The sequence below is a fragment of the Myripristis murdjan genome, chromosome 15 (assembly GCF_902150065.1).
Source record: "Myripristis murdjan chromosome 15, fMyrMur1.1, whole genome shotgun sequence".
Classification (NCBI taxonomy): domain Eukaryota; kingdom Metazoa; phylum Chordata; class Actinopteri; order Holocentriformes; family Holocentridae; genus Myripristis; species Myripristis murdjan.
This window is the reverse complement of record NC_043994.1, coordinates 12,943,913-12,956,755: the sequence shown is the minus strand read 5'-3', so window position 1 is coordinate 12,956,755 and position 12,843 is coordinate 12,943,913. Positions and strand designations below refer to the sequence as shown.

The window sequence follows — 12,843 nt, the reverse complement described above, 5'->3', positions numbered from 1 at the left end:
TCTCCCCATCCCCCATCTTCACTACACCCCTGCTTTTGGTACTTTGTCTTTGGTCAAAGTGGAGCTGATCCTGCATGTGTTACCAGCTCCAGAGTGGCAGAAACACCTCCACACCTGAGTATTCCCTCCACCATGTCCGACTGTAGCTTTCATTAACCTCTCATGCAGCCGTCTCCTCTATAAACAAGGCTTTGTTCAGTCGTCTCCAGTAAAACTCTAGTGTTGTTTGGCTCACGCTGAACGTCGAGGCTTGTTTTGTTGTTGAAGAAGTGCTTTGGAAACTGCCAAGGCCATAATTCGCCTACTGTCTTTGACTGTACTCACAAACTGTCGTAGATTGCTCAGTGTTCAATTGGGTTTATACCTTGGATGCAGATGCTGTTCTGTTAGCTTGATATTGTGGTGTTCAGATATTGTGGTCACTTAAGGTCTCCCGTCAGGTCTAGCTTTGGAGGAAAATGACTTGGTTTGTGAAAATCCCCACAGTGCACATAGAAACTCTCAGTGTGAATGTAAATTGCCACTGGAATAGTTTTTCAGCACTTAGGAGAACAGTTTGGCCTCCAGCTACTAAGTGCTTTGGACTTAGTAGCAAACAAATGGAAAATATTTTTCAGCAGAAGTCCTTTTTCTAAGTTAAAGTAGCAGTACATAGTGTTAGTTTTGACAAGACCAAAACAGTGTTAATAATAAAAAAGGAACATATCGTGTGCAGGGGTGTAACCGTTAAACACACCTACAGTTCTGTTTTTATTGCGGTTTTTGAGACACAGTTTTGGTTCGGTTTGTTTTTACATTTGGGAGAAAAACCAATCATTTCCATTGTTCTTTGTATTTTGTCTTATTTGCAAAACCAACATTTTGTAATCAGTGATTTGGGATAATATATGAAATCAACAAATATTTACACTAAAAAAAAAACACTCTTAAAATACTTTGGGCATATTCATTAATTCTTCAGCTAAGTATGTGGTTGTATGACTTTCATACAGTGGATGTGTTTGTAACAGTGCACTGTCCATCACCCACTTCAAAATATAATGAACACTCATGGTCAAGTAACACTCTCTGTCAACCAGGCTCAACCATCACTGGTGTGAACTTTGTCAGGTGTGCGGTTCATTTTTTAGGGTTTGGTTTTGCACCCCTAATAGTGTGACAACAGTTTGAGAAAGATGCTAGGTATGTAAATATATTTCAGTTTCCTATAAGCAATTCTGAAAAGTTTAAAAAAGGTTTGTTTGGGGGCTCACCATGTGGAGAGCGTATCCGGCGGCCTGGGTTTGAGTCCAACCTGGACCCTCTGCTGCGTGCTGTCCCCTCGCTCTGCCCTGGCTGTCTGCCTCTGTCCACTGTGGCTGTCTAATAACACAGAAATGCCCCAACAGATCTTTAAAAAATACTTCAAAAGATGCTTAATAAAGCTTTATCTATTTTATCAACTTGCTGCAGCAGTCTTCTTTGTGTTCTCTGTATTTGGTTAATGTAAAGTTCAGTCTAAGTTAGGTTTTGGTTTTTTTGTTTTTTTTTGCATCAGTGTTTGAGATTAGCTCTGCTCAGTGCTGCTTCTCCATAGCAGCACAAGGAGCAGGCCTGTATGATTCAGTGGAGTTGCTGAAAAAACAGCCAGAAGCTTCCAGAGCTTGAGGCTGAGGAAACACACACCTCCTGCACTTCCTCTGTAAGGCACACGTGCACACACATACACACACACACACACACACACACACAGAACACATGCACATATGCAACACAGATTCTTGTCTGCACGCACACACACACATGCACAGATTACATGCTTACACAATACACAGTTTCTGCAGTAGTCCGGAGTGTTCACAGGGCTTCTAACTTTCCAACAGGAAGGGAAGGACTGAGATCTAGCCAAGACACACACACACACACACACACACATACACACCACACACACTTCACTTCACTTACCGAGACAGAAATACTATTTCTGCTTTGCCAGATGAAACAGCTTCTCCATTTCATGTAATGAAGGATACTAATGAGACCAGTCACTCTTTTTTAGAGTAAAAGTTCCCCTTGTTTGCTTGAAACCTTACTTTGTGTAACAGAAAACCCAGAATTACAGAATACAGTAACTTATAGCAGGCCACTATTTTTTTTAAGTGTTCCACGTGGTGTAAAAAGTGTGTAGTCCCCATGTCACAAGACATTAAAGGATAATTCTAGCTATTTTTGACCAGGACCGTGTTATTCTAATTTTTGCCGTCATGACGATTGATCGTTCCAGCAAATGGAAAGTACGTCAAGCTGTACAGTAAAGTAAGCAATGAAATTTTGAACTCAATCATTCATGATGGCAAAATCGAGAAAAAAAAAGACACAGGTTGACAATAACCAGAATTATGTTCCACACGTACGTCTACATCTGTGGTTTGTGTGTCTAACAAAATGTGTGATAGTGTTTGGATCTGTGCTGAGGATGCTGAGCTGATTCTGATTTTTTTTTTTTTTTTTTTTTTTTTTCTGTGTGTGTCTTCTAGTTGATGGGCTGGAGAAGTCATCGTCACTGGCCAGCTGTGATGTGGTGGTGGGCAGCACCACCAATACCCAGAATGCCCCTGCTTCACGGCAGCAGCGCGGCAAGCTTTCGTCACTGGGGAAGCTGTTCAAACCCTGGAAGTGGAGGAAGAAGAAGACCAGTGACAAGTTCCAGGATCTTTCCAAAGGTGGGGTGTGTGTGTGTGTGTGTGTGTGTGTGTGTGTGTGTGTGTGGGCGCATGTCTGCATAGATGTGTTTCCGTGATGCGTAGATGTGTTTCCGTGTGTGTGTTTGTGTGAGGACGTTGTTGACTGACTGTCCGCAAATCAAGCATCTGCATGGCATGACAGTGTGCGATTTTTGGGTTAGCGATCAACACTGATAAGCTGAATGGGATTCCCCAGTTCCCAAAGGAGCTTTAAAAGGAAAAAGAGAGTCAGGTGGGTTCGCGGCAGCTGCTGAGTCACTTCTGCAAATTTGGCTTAGAAATGAAAACTGACAGAAAAAAGAAAGCTAAGGTTCTTTCCCGTTCTTACGCAAAATGGGTATCGGATCCTCTCCCCATTATATGCCTGTAAATTGGTTTCGTACCTGTCTGTGTGGCTCGTCGGTGTCAACTTACCAAGTGTGAAAGCAAGAAGGACACAGAGAAAAGAGAGAGTAACTGAGCCCAGAGCTTCCACTGGCACTATTTGTCATCGCCATCTGTCATATTGACATTACGCTGCGAGAGGAAGCATAAGGAGGTTCTAATAAAAAATAATGTGACGCTTTACTGATTCCTGTGGGCACTGTTTCTTTCCACTTGTCAGTTGAGGTCAGAGGTCACTGGTACAGAGCTTGTTGAGATTGCTCAAGGACACTTCAGCAGGCCAGATGCTTGTTGACACCGGGGTTTGAACCTTGGGTTCCATGCTGAGGAGTGCTCCTGCTGTCGACCCCAGCAGCCTGCTGCCCTAGCAAAAGACAGAGTGTGTGAAAATACACAACAAAAAGGCTCATGAGATAAGAGCGATGCCTTAAATCCATGATATAAGTTAGGGCAAGGAGATATATTCATATTATATTGATATCATCACTTCAGACTAGATATCATTTGGGCTTTTGTGATATTGTGATATGGTGATATATGTTGTCATTTCCCGGTTTTAAAGGCTGCATTAGAATATATGGATGCGATTTTCTGAAGTTATTAGACTCATTTAGCTGACTTTTGGCTTTTTATTTGCCTGTTTATCCAAAATCTCATATGAAAGCTCCAGTAGTCATCCCTTCAGTATCATCACAATATTGATACTGAAGTGTTTTTTCATTTGGATATTTGATTTTATATATATGTTGCTTTTCATAATTCAGATGGAGGACGGTTAATGTTCCGTCCATTGCTTAACCATATGTGGTGCCTTTGCATTATTACTTGTTAGTGTACTGGAGTTTTGTCCCAAGATATGTAATCTTAACTAAGACAGCAGTGTAGTGTTTATTTATTTATTTATTTAGTTAGTTATTTTTCTGTAGCTTTGGTTATGTAGCATTGTGTCCAACCTCTGTCCATCTTTCAGTTCTAGAGAGGAAAATCTCAACCAGACAAACGAGGGAGGAGCTCATCAGAAAAGGAGTCCTCTTCCCTGAAGGTTTGTCGTTTCATTTGGTCATTCATTTGTGTTGTTGGTTCATTCATTCATTCATTCATTCATTCATTCATTGTGTGACTGACGATCTAACTATTTTTGTCAGTGCGTGTGTGTGTGTGAGTGAGTGTGTGTGTGTATGTGTGTGGGGGGTGTTTTTTGAGATGATTTTAGATACCTTTCCTTCCTTTTTCCTGTGACATGTTTCACAAAGGAAAATGAGAAGTCACACACACCAGCTCACTCAAGCAGTTTTCCACTAAACCAAACACTTGACTTTCGAACATTTCAACTTTCTTCGCTTTTACCTCCTCGGTCGCAGCAGCATCACTTACTCATTCTTTCCTCCACCACGCAGTGATAAGGCACCACGCAGCCTTATCACGGGTCGGGCAGCACATACTACTCAGCCTCGACTCCATATTGTGCCGCTGTGGCATCACATAGCGTGGCATGTCAGAAGATAACACACGCGGGCCAGATACCACACGGTGTTGACGGTGGCCAGTGACATTCGCTCCTGGATGTTTGCAGCTCACTGGAACACGCTTCACTTGTGTGCACTCTGCTTGACAGATGAAGCCAGACACTTCAGCTCCTCTCTCCTGATGCGAGAGTGGTGTTAGTCTTTTTAGGATCAGACCATATTTATTTAATACTGAGCCACGAGTATGGCGAATTTAGAGTCACTAAAGATTTGCTCGGTGCATGCTGAACCCATTCAAGAGATCATCATGCTTGCATTGTGGGGCAGAGCAATCAGACACTACGTATGGGAGTTATGGAGAAATATGAGTTAATGGTATGGGGTTTTTACACATTGCTTTGAGAATGTGGAAAGTCAATCATGGATTGATTTGAAACAACTGAGAAATCCTGGTTGGTTGATTTCAGCCGTGTTGACATTTATTTAGTTGATACATGTTTTAAATAAGTCCACTGCAGACAGTGTACATCTTCTTAAGCAAACAGAGACAAAGCAGACAATAACATTAGTAATAGTGGTAATAAATGTTTGTTTAAGTTCAGCAATTTCGTGTCTCATTATTATTTAATTGGTAAATGTTAAATATCAGCATCGGCCGTTGAAAAACCCATATCGTTAACTAGGCTCCATGTTTTCCCTTCCTCCAGATGAACCAATCAGCAGTGAAAATCTGAACGGCCACGCTGCGCCCGGTGTGACATCAGAGGAGGTCAAAGTAGACATCGAGTCACCGGATATAGTGCCAGAGGAGCCGAGCATCAGAACCGAGGAGGCTGAGGACAGAACAGGTGACTTCCGCTTAGCTTTAGTCATGGGCTTGTCTTGATCTGGAGGGTGTTAACCTCAAACCTCGCACATCAGCAAGTGGCTAACAGCTATAGTGTGAAAACTGGCCCACGTAGCCCCATGCAAAGTGGTAGCTTAGGGAGAATGACAAAAATAAGCAGTGTGAAAAGCACAGCAGAGATATTGATAATCCGCTGGAGGATGGAGGAACCAAAAGATGCTCTTAGGGCAAGGGCATACAAGAGACAGAGAGAGAACAAAGTCTCTGTCCTGTTCCTCACGCAGCCCGCCTGCCTCACCCTGTTACAAAGAGGCCGGTTTGTTTAGTTTTTGCCGTCACTGCTCTTGAAAATATTTTATGCCTGGAGCACCGGGATGTTCTGCTCCACGTGCATAGATTATTCTTGGAAGTACAACATTGTATGCATCTGGAATAGCACTTAACTGGCAACATCCTGCACAGCATAATTAGTACATAAAAACATCCTGACATATTGTACAGATGCAGATCTGTTCCATTTTTTCTGGAGATTTTTGAGACATCGTCTGGTTCAGGGAATAGAGACCTGTTTTGGTCTTGTGGAAAAAAGATAAAAAGAAGAAGTCGTTTTTTTTTGTTTTTTTTTTAAATATATAGGCCATTTTTGTCGATCAATATGACTTTGAACTTCCAAAGAGATAGTATTGAAACATGTTGCATCACTGAGGGATCTGGAACTTTTCAAGCCTCCAGCAATTCAGTTCTCACACACGAAAAACAAAATGTTTCTATGTTTCTACTTTTGGAGATGTAGTGTTCTTTGTACTCTTTTCCTCGTGGTGGAATGTGTATGTACCAGGAATCCGGGGGTCTGGCTGACATTGAATCCTCTCCGGGATCTCTGACTGAGTGTAATGTGTCCAAATAGGCCTGCATATCCCCATTATAACATTTTCTGCAGCAGGCATCCACAGCCTGAGCAGAGCAATAACCGTCTCCTAATGCTCTGGCCTACCTCAGGAGACCGGCTGCTGCTCTTCTGTCTGATGCTGCTTAAGTGTTGTGCTGTTTTCATCTGGACCCTGTTAGCATTGAACTGTATGCCATTTGGAGGCCTCAGAGATACACACACACAAACACACACACACATGTTGACAGAAACACAAACACTCTTGTGTGAGGTCCTGGTTGGGGGAGGAGGGGGGGTTAATGGGTACAAATTCATCTTCAAATCCCTAAGCCTTTAAACGTCAGAACAGACCATCATCCAGACGAGTCATAACATTTTAGGAGTGAGAATCTTTGGCTTAACATCAGTTCAACTCAGTTCACTCTTCACATGTTGGCATTTTTATTTCACAGTCATTTTTCCTTTTTAGGACCGATTCAGTTTGATTCAATTGGAAATAGAAGTCAGTGATTTGAATCATTTCTTTTAGCCAACATTTTATAACCATTAATAAACACAGCTATTATCGCATATACTTTTTCCTCTGAAATATGAAAAACATTAGGCGTCAGAACACTTTAACTTTAACTTAAGTTTGCAGTTTATAGTAATCTGAATGCCACAACGATAAGCCTATTTTAATATAGAATAGTGAATAAATTGATTTAAAGTATTTCATATTGATTCAAGCCAAAGTCCTTGTATTTATTTTCTTGATCAGATAGACTCATTTAAATTGATAGAGTTTACAATCATTACATCAATGCAATGAATGAATTGTGACAGTCTGGACAACATTTATCTGGGCTGTCTGCAATCCCAAATAAAAGCTGCTCAAGACTACACGTCAGATCATCCTCTGTTATCAGCTCTGACTCTGTCCAGCTTTCTGTCCCTTTGCTCCTTCTCTCTCCAGCCTCCTTGTTAACCTGTCTGCACGCCTGTTTGTGCCTCTGTTTGCACAAGTGTGCATCTGTTTTCTCTCACATTCAGCCTCTCATGTGTCTTCAGCTAACCTTTAACTTTCCTAATCCTATACTTTGCCCCCTCTCCTCCCCCTGCTCCACTCAGAGAGGTGTGATACTAAACCCCTCCCTCGGGCAAACCAGGTGCGACCTCAAGAGGTTCAGGCTAAAAAGCAGCACGGTGCCGCTGTGCCTGCTTCTTCCAAAGCTGTAGGCGGCACAGCGGGCACCACCAGACACAGAGACGGTGCCTCAGGGGTCAAAAAGACGGCTAAAACCACAGGCAAGCCGAGCTCAACCACACAAGCTAAAGCTAACCCCAGGAACACTAACAACACTAGTCGCCCGGCTGGTAAGTGGGACTTCAGCTGGTCGGGACTGAAGCCTGTTTGCCTGTCTGTGTGCTTACCTGTCTGTTTGCCACTGTGTGCCCGCCTGCATGAAAGATGCACCTGTCTCACAGTCAGAGGGCAAGGAAGACTCCAGACTCACCATCCACCCACCCCGCATGTGAGAGCGCACAAGTGCATGTTAGGGCTGGGCGATTTTGGCAGAATCAAATATCACAATATCTTTGACCGAATACCTCCATATTAATACTGTGACAGTATTTTAGGAATGACTGTTGGTGCTTTCATTAGATATTTATATGCAAGAGTTTTGCTAACCAATCAGTAGTAGTGTGGATATGATGACCAGGCAAATAACAGAACTGCTAAAACAGTCAAAGAGACACAAATGCCATTTCATGATATTATAATATCTAAAATCTCAGAAGATATCTAGTTTCATAACGTGATATTGCTAAAATATCAGTATATTGCCCAGTCCTAGTTCATGATCCCTTCTATCTAATGCTATGAGAATATGGTCGAGTGAATATGTCCATATTGTTTGCGTGCGTTTCGTTCTCGTCGCGTCCTGTCCACTTTGGACTGGTCTTCCTGTCAGATGAGTAAATGCAGGAGGGGTGTTTCCTTTTAGTCTCAGTTTTCTGAGAAAAACAGAAGTGAAAATTGATGTGCCCGTGCAGTTTTTTCTATCTGTAAACAGCTTTAAAGTATGACCGTGTGTATCCATCCATAATTGGATGAGTGTATTTACATGAGTGTGTGTGTGTCTGTGTGAGGTCAGACTGGCATGACCGCCACAATACGAGTTCTGAGAAGCTCGTGGTTTTGATTCATATCGTAATGCCTTGTGTGTGTGTGTGCATGTTTATGTGTTGGTATTTTACTCACAGCATGGTTTAAACTCAGCACCACAGAGCTCAGAATAGTGCATGTGATGTTCATGCAGAGTTTTCCTCAGACATCTGTGTATTTTATGATTTCCTCTGGAAATGGTAAAAAGAAATTGTTTCTCATCCCTGTCCTTAGGCTCCATTTTACAATGCACAATGACTGACTTGCTATCAGCAGTATCTTTGATATTCTATATTTGTCTCCAGCGCCAAGGGGCTTGGCAGATCTTATTAGATAAAATTATCTTTTGCCAAGATGGTTATGGTTAAGTCAATGGCATGCTCAGAGAGAACAGTGCCGTTACTGCTTAACACTCAGTTATATTAATTGTGTACATTTACTGATATAAATGCCAGAGAGGATGTTGTCCCATATTTGCTACAGTATAAAGAGAATAGATGTATTAATAGATTAAGAATGTGTTGTATTTAAAGGAATACTGCAACTTTTTGGGCATAATACCCCTTTTTCCGACTTACTCAGACTAAGCCAAGATGTCTGATACCGTTTTCACCTCTGTACGTCCAGTGGTTCAGTTACTATGGGTAGCGTGTCATGTTAGCTTAGCGTAAAGAAGTCAAGTGTATGGGCGTAGTTAGCGTAGCTCCATTAAAATGAAAAAAATAAACTTTACAGCAACCCCGAGGCTGTCTTATTTACATCGTGTATCATATGTATTTGAAATACATGTCTTGGATTTAAAAAAAAAAAAAAAAAAAGATCGAGTCGTTTCAGGAGAGGTTAATTTGCCAGACCTAACTATACCTTCAGTGATGAGCGGATCACTGCGATAGGCGGAAAGATAAATGTGTACAGTGGTTACACTTCCACCATCTAACCTCTAAAACGACTTAATTTAAAAAAAAAAAAAAAAATCAAATCTTGTCTCAGTCTGGGTCAGTCAGAAAGAAACTATTTTGCCCAAAGTGGTAGAGTATTCCTTTAAGCTCTTACATGGCATGGCAGTAATGTGAGTCTAATTCTCTCTCTCTGTTACTCGCTCTCTCTTTTTCCCTCCCCTCCTCATCAGCCAAATCTTGCCATCCAAAGAAGGCCGGAAACACAACAAAAAACACCTCCTCTTCCTCCACCCCTCGTTCCCGGGTGTCTAAGGATGGAGGAGCAGCAGCACAGACTGGCAAGGCAGAGGCAAGGAGCAACCGGAAATCAGACACTGCCACCTCCTCCTCTGTACCTCATAAGGCCTCCCCAGAGACTGCTAGCCTGCCTGGGGAGTTAGAGTCCCCGGGCTCCTCCTCAGAGCCCCCTACTGCCCCGTTGGAGGGCTCGGCCTCTAAGACAGAGGGCACCCAGGTTGACCCCTACTCCTGTCTGGAGGCCAAATCCACTCCCGGTGCCTCCACTGCGGGTGAGGAGACCGAGGGCACCTCTGGTACGGCCCTGGAGGCCACTGACCAGTCTCCTCACATCAACACGGCTACGGAAGACACCTCCTTCACAGAGGGAGAGACTGACAGCTCGTCACAGGAGGAGGACCTGAGGAGGACGGGAAGGGAAGGGGGAGAGGGGGAGGAAGGAGAAGAAAAAGAGAAGAAAACAGCAGACACCTCTCCTGTAGAGAATAGTCAGAGGTAAGGATCTAGGAATAACAAACAAGTTGGTGAAGTAATCTTTGTCTTCACCTTCTTTGGCGGGACTCTGTCAGTCCCCCACACTGATGCCAAGCTAAGCCACATTTACAGAGTCACACTACTCTATGTATTAAGCAAGTACCACTGGGTCCCTGCCTTCCCTGTCTCTCTTTACTGACACTGTCAAATAAAGCAGAAATGCCCCAAAAAATCTTTCAAAAAAAAGTCTGAGAATCTGAAACAGATGTTTTCATATCCTTTTTGCTGCTGTTTGTCAAAGTCACCAATCCACTCCATTCGAACAGAAATTACTACAGAGTTAGGAACCTTGGTTCTCCATTAGACATGAGATTAAAACTTTTTTTGATGGACACCCACACAGATAATGAGGTCGCTGTGCCTGTGGCATTTGATGCTCTTTTGATATCACCACAAGTCACAAGCACGATTGCAGCTGATGGCACAACAGGTCGAAGGGCAATTCACTTGATTGGCAGATGGAGAGTGCTGCCAGTTTACATATGAAAGCCAACCAAAGCCAACTTTCAAATTCTGAGTGAGTGCTGCCAAATGAATGGAGTCTGCCCAGATTAGCAGTAGAAGCTCCTAGAGTCACACTCAGTTGGCATAAGCTATAGTTAAGAAAACTTGAGGTGAGTGAGTGAGGTGAATACATGGTTTTTGGATGTCGTATTCCTTAAACTAATGATCATTGTAATCAGAGTTTGCTTTTGCTCGTTTTCTGCTCATGAGCCCCAAACCTGAGTACCGTTTCTGTGTTGTGATGTGTCCTCCAGGGCAGAGGAGGACCACGCCGAGCAGCCTCAGGGCAACACTGTAAACGTGGAGAACCCTGAGGTGACGCTCATCCCTGATAGGCCAAGGGACAGCCAAGCCAGTGACTCTGACTCTGATGGACCAATCCTGTACCGTGATGAGGAGGAAGAGGAGGAGGAGGATGACGAGTACACCAACAGTATGGGATGAGTTTATAATGCATCACACAACAGTGGCAATCCAGAAAATAAGTCAGAATGTCACCCACTTAACTCATACAGTCATTTAGGAGACTCTTCTTATCACTGGAGACCTGAAATGTAATAATGTACTGGCGGTCAAATCATAAAATCCCATCTCTGTGTTTGCCTTGTTTCTATGAGGCCATTAGCAGAGAACTTGTACTGTAAAATTTGCACCAGAGGAACAACCGGGATCACAGCCTGTCCATCTGTCTGTCAGCAGGATAACTCAAAAAGTCCTGAATACATTTGCATGTATGTTAGTGGGAGGGTTGGTCACGAGCCAGCAAAGACGTGAGAAACTGCTCAAGAGGGCATGGCAGTGGGTGGGGCGTAGCACAAAGAGAACCATAGTTCCCAAACACCACTATGTAACTTCGTGAAACCCAGCAATGAGGCTGGTCATGGCTCCGGGCTGTACTGAACAACTTTCCACACTGATTGGCCAAAAGGGGTGTGGCCTATAACAACAGTATTGCTGAAATAGGGCGGGCCTTAGAGCAAACAGGTCTGTAGTTTTCAAATGCGTACATGTAACATCACAAAACTCACAGGGGAGGTTGGTCATAGGTCAAGGCAGCAGTGACGGACTTTCCACCCTGAGTGGCCTAAAGAGGCGTGTCCTATGACAGCAGTGTTACTGAGAGGGGGCGGGGTCTATAACTCCCAGCTGTGACCTTAGCAAAGGTCTGTTTTGTGCTAGGTGCCTTTTTGTTCTATATGTGACTATAACAAAGTTGCAAACTCATTTACATTGATGGCTGGAAGAAACTGCTCTGTTTGTGTGTTTACGTTTCACACAGGGATGTGTGATTCTTGTGTTAGTAACACATATATTTTTATGTATCATCAGTACTATGTACAAAACCATCTCCCGCTGACAGGTTACTCTGCGAAATGACCGGAATTGGTTAGAGTGGCTTGTTTTGCTTTGTGTTTTGCTGCAGTCTCTCATGCTAAACACCAATCATTCTTTAGATGCCTTGTTTCTCATCTCTGTTGTCTTCAGGCCCATAGCAGCTGGTCTCCATGCAGACTGTTCTGAGGCCTCCAGACACCTGTGACTAGTTTTTCCCCTGTGTGTCTCTGTTCCAGGCTCCCTGGCAAGTAAGATCCGCCGGCGAGATACCCTGAACATCAAGCTGGGGAACCGGCCCAGCAAGAAAGAGCTGGAGGAGAAAAACATTCTGCCGCGGAGCTCTGAGACTGAGAGACACGAGTTGCGCCAGCAGATAGGCTGTAAATTAGTCAGGTACTCACACATACATGCACACACACATACACAGAGTTCACGGTGAGTATGGGGGTCCCACGTTTCCTCTTGGATTCAGGTGAACCATGGGGGATTTGTTATAATATACTGACCTTTTTTGCTGAAACAAAAATAGCTAGAATTAAGCCATTTGTTGAGATCGGAATAAATTGCTGTGATGTAGCCTTTCTGCACATTTCCAGTGCAGCTGTGCTGTGGTCACTGCATTGCGTGTTGGTGTTTGCATGCATGCAAGTTAAAATGCCCATTTGGTGAAGTGCAAGCTACACTCAGGAAATTTTGGATTGTCTTTAGCAGTGGGTGGCACACCAGCAGAAACCATATAGCAGCCGAAATCTGAATTATGGTTCTACCAGATGAAAAGAATGAAGTTTGTAAACACGTATTGGTAAATGTTCTCAT

General features: G+C 43.3%; 1 protein-coding gene across 2 annotated transcripts in view; it reads left to right on the top strand.

Moving 5' to 3' along the window:
* phactr2 (phosphatase and actin regulator 2) overlaps positions 1–12,843 on the top strand; it is a 46,245-nt gene that overhangs the window by 29,732 nt on the left and 3,670 nt on the right. For both annotated transcript variants that reach the window (XM_030070076.1, XM_030070077.1), the window contains exons 2-7: positions 2,517–2,702; positions 4,078–4,149; positions 5,281–5,421; positions 9,588–10,149; positions 10,947–11,125; positions 12,264–12,420. In XM_030070076.1, coding sequence (XP_029925936.1) covers positions 2,517–2,702; positions 4,078–4,149; positions 5,281–5,421; positions 9,588–10,149; positions 10,947–11,125; positions 12,264–12,420 — 1,297 coding nt within the window. The remainder of the gene's footprint in view (positions 1–2,516; positions 2,703–4,077; positions 4,150–5,280; positions 5,422–9,587; positions 10,150–10,946; positions 11,126–12,263; positions 12,421–12,843) is intronic.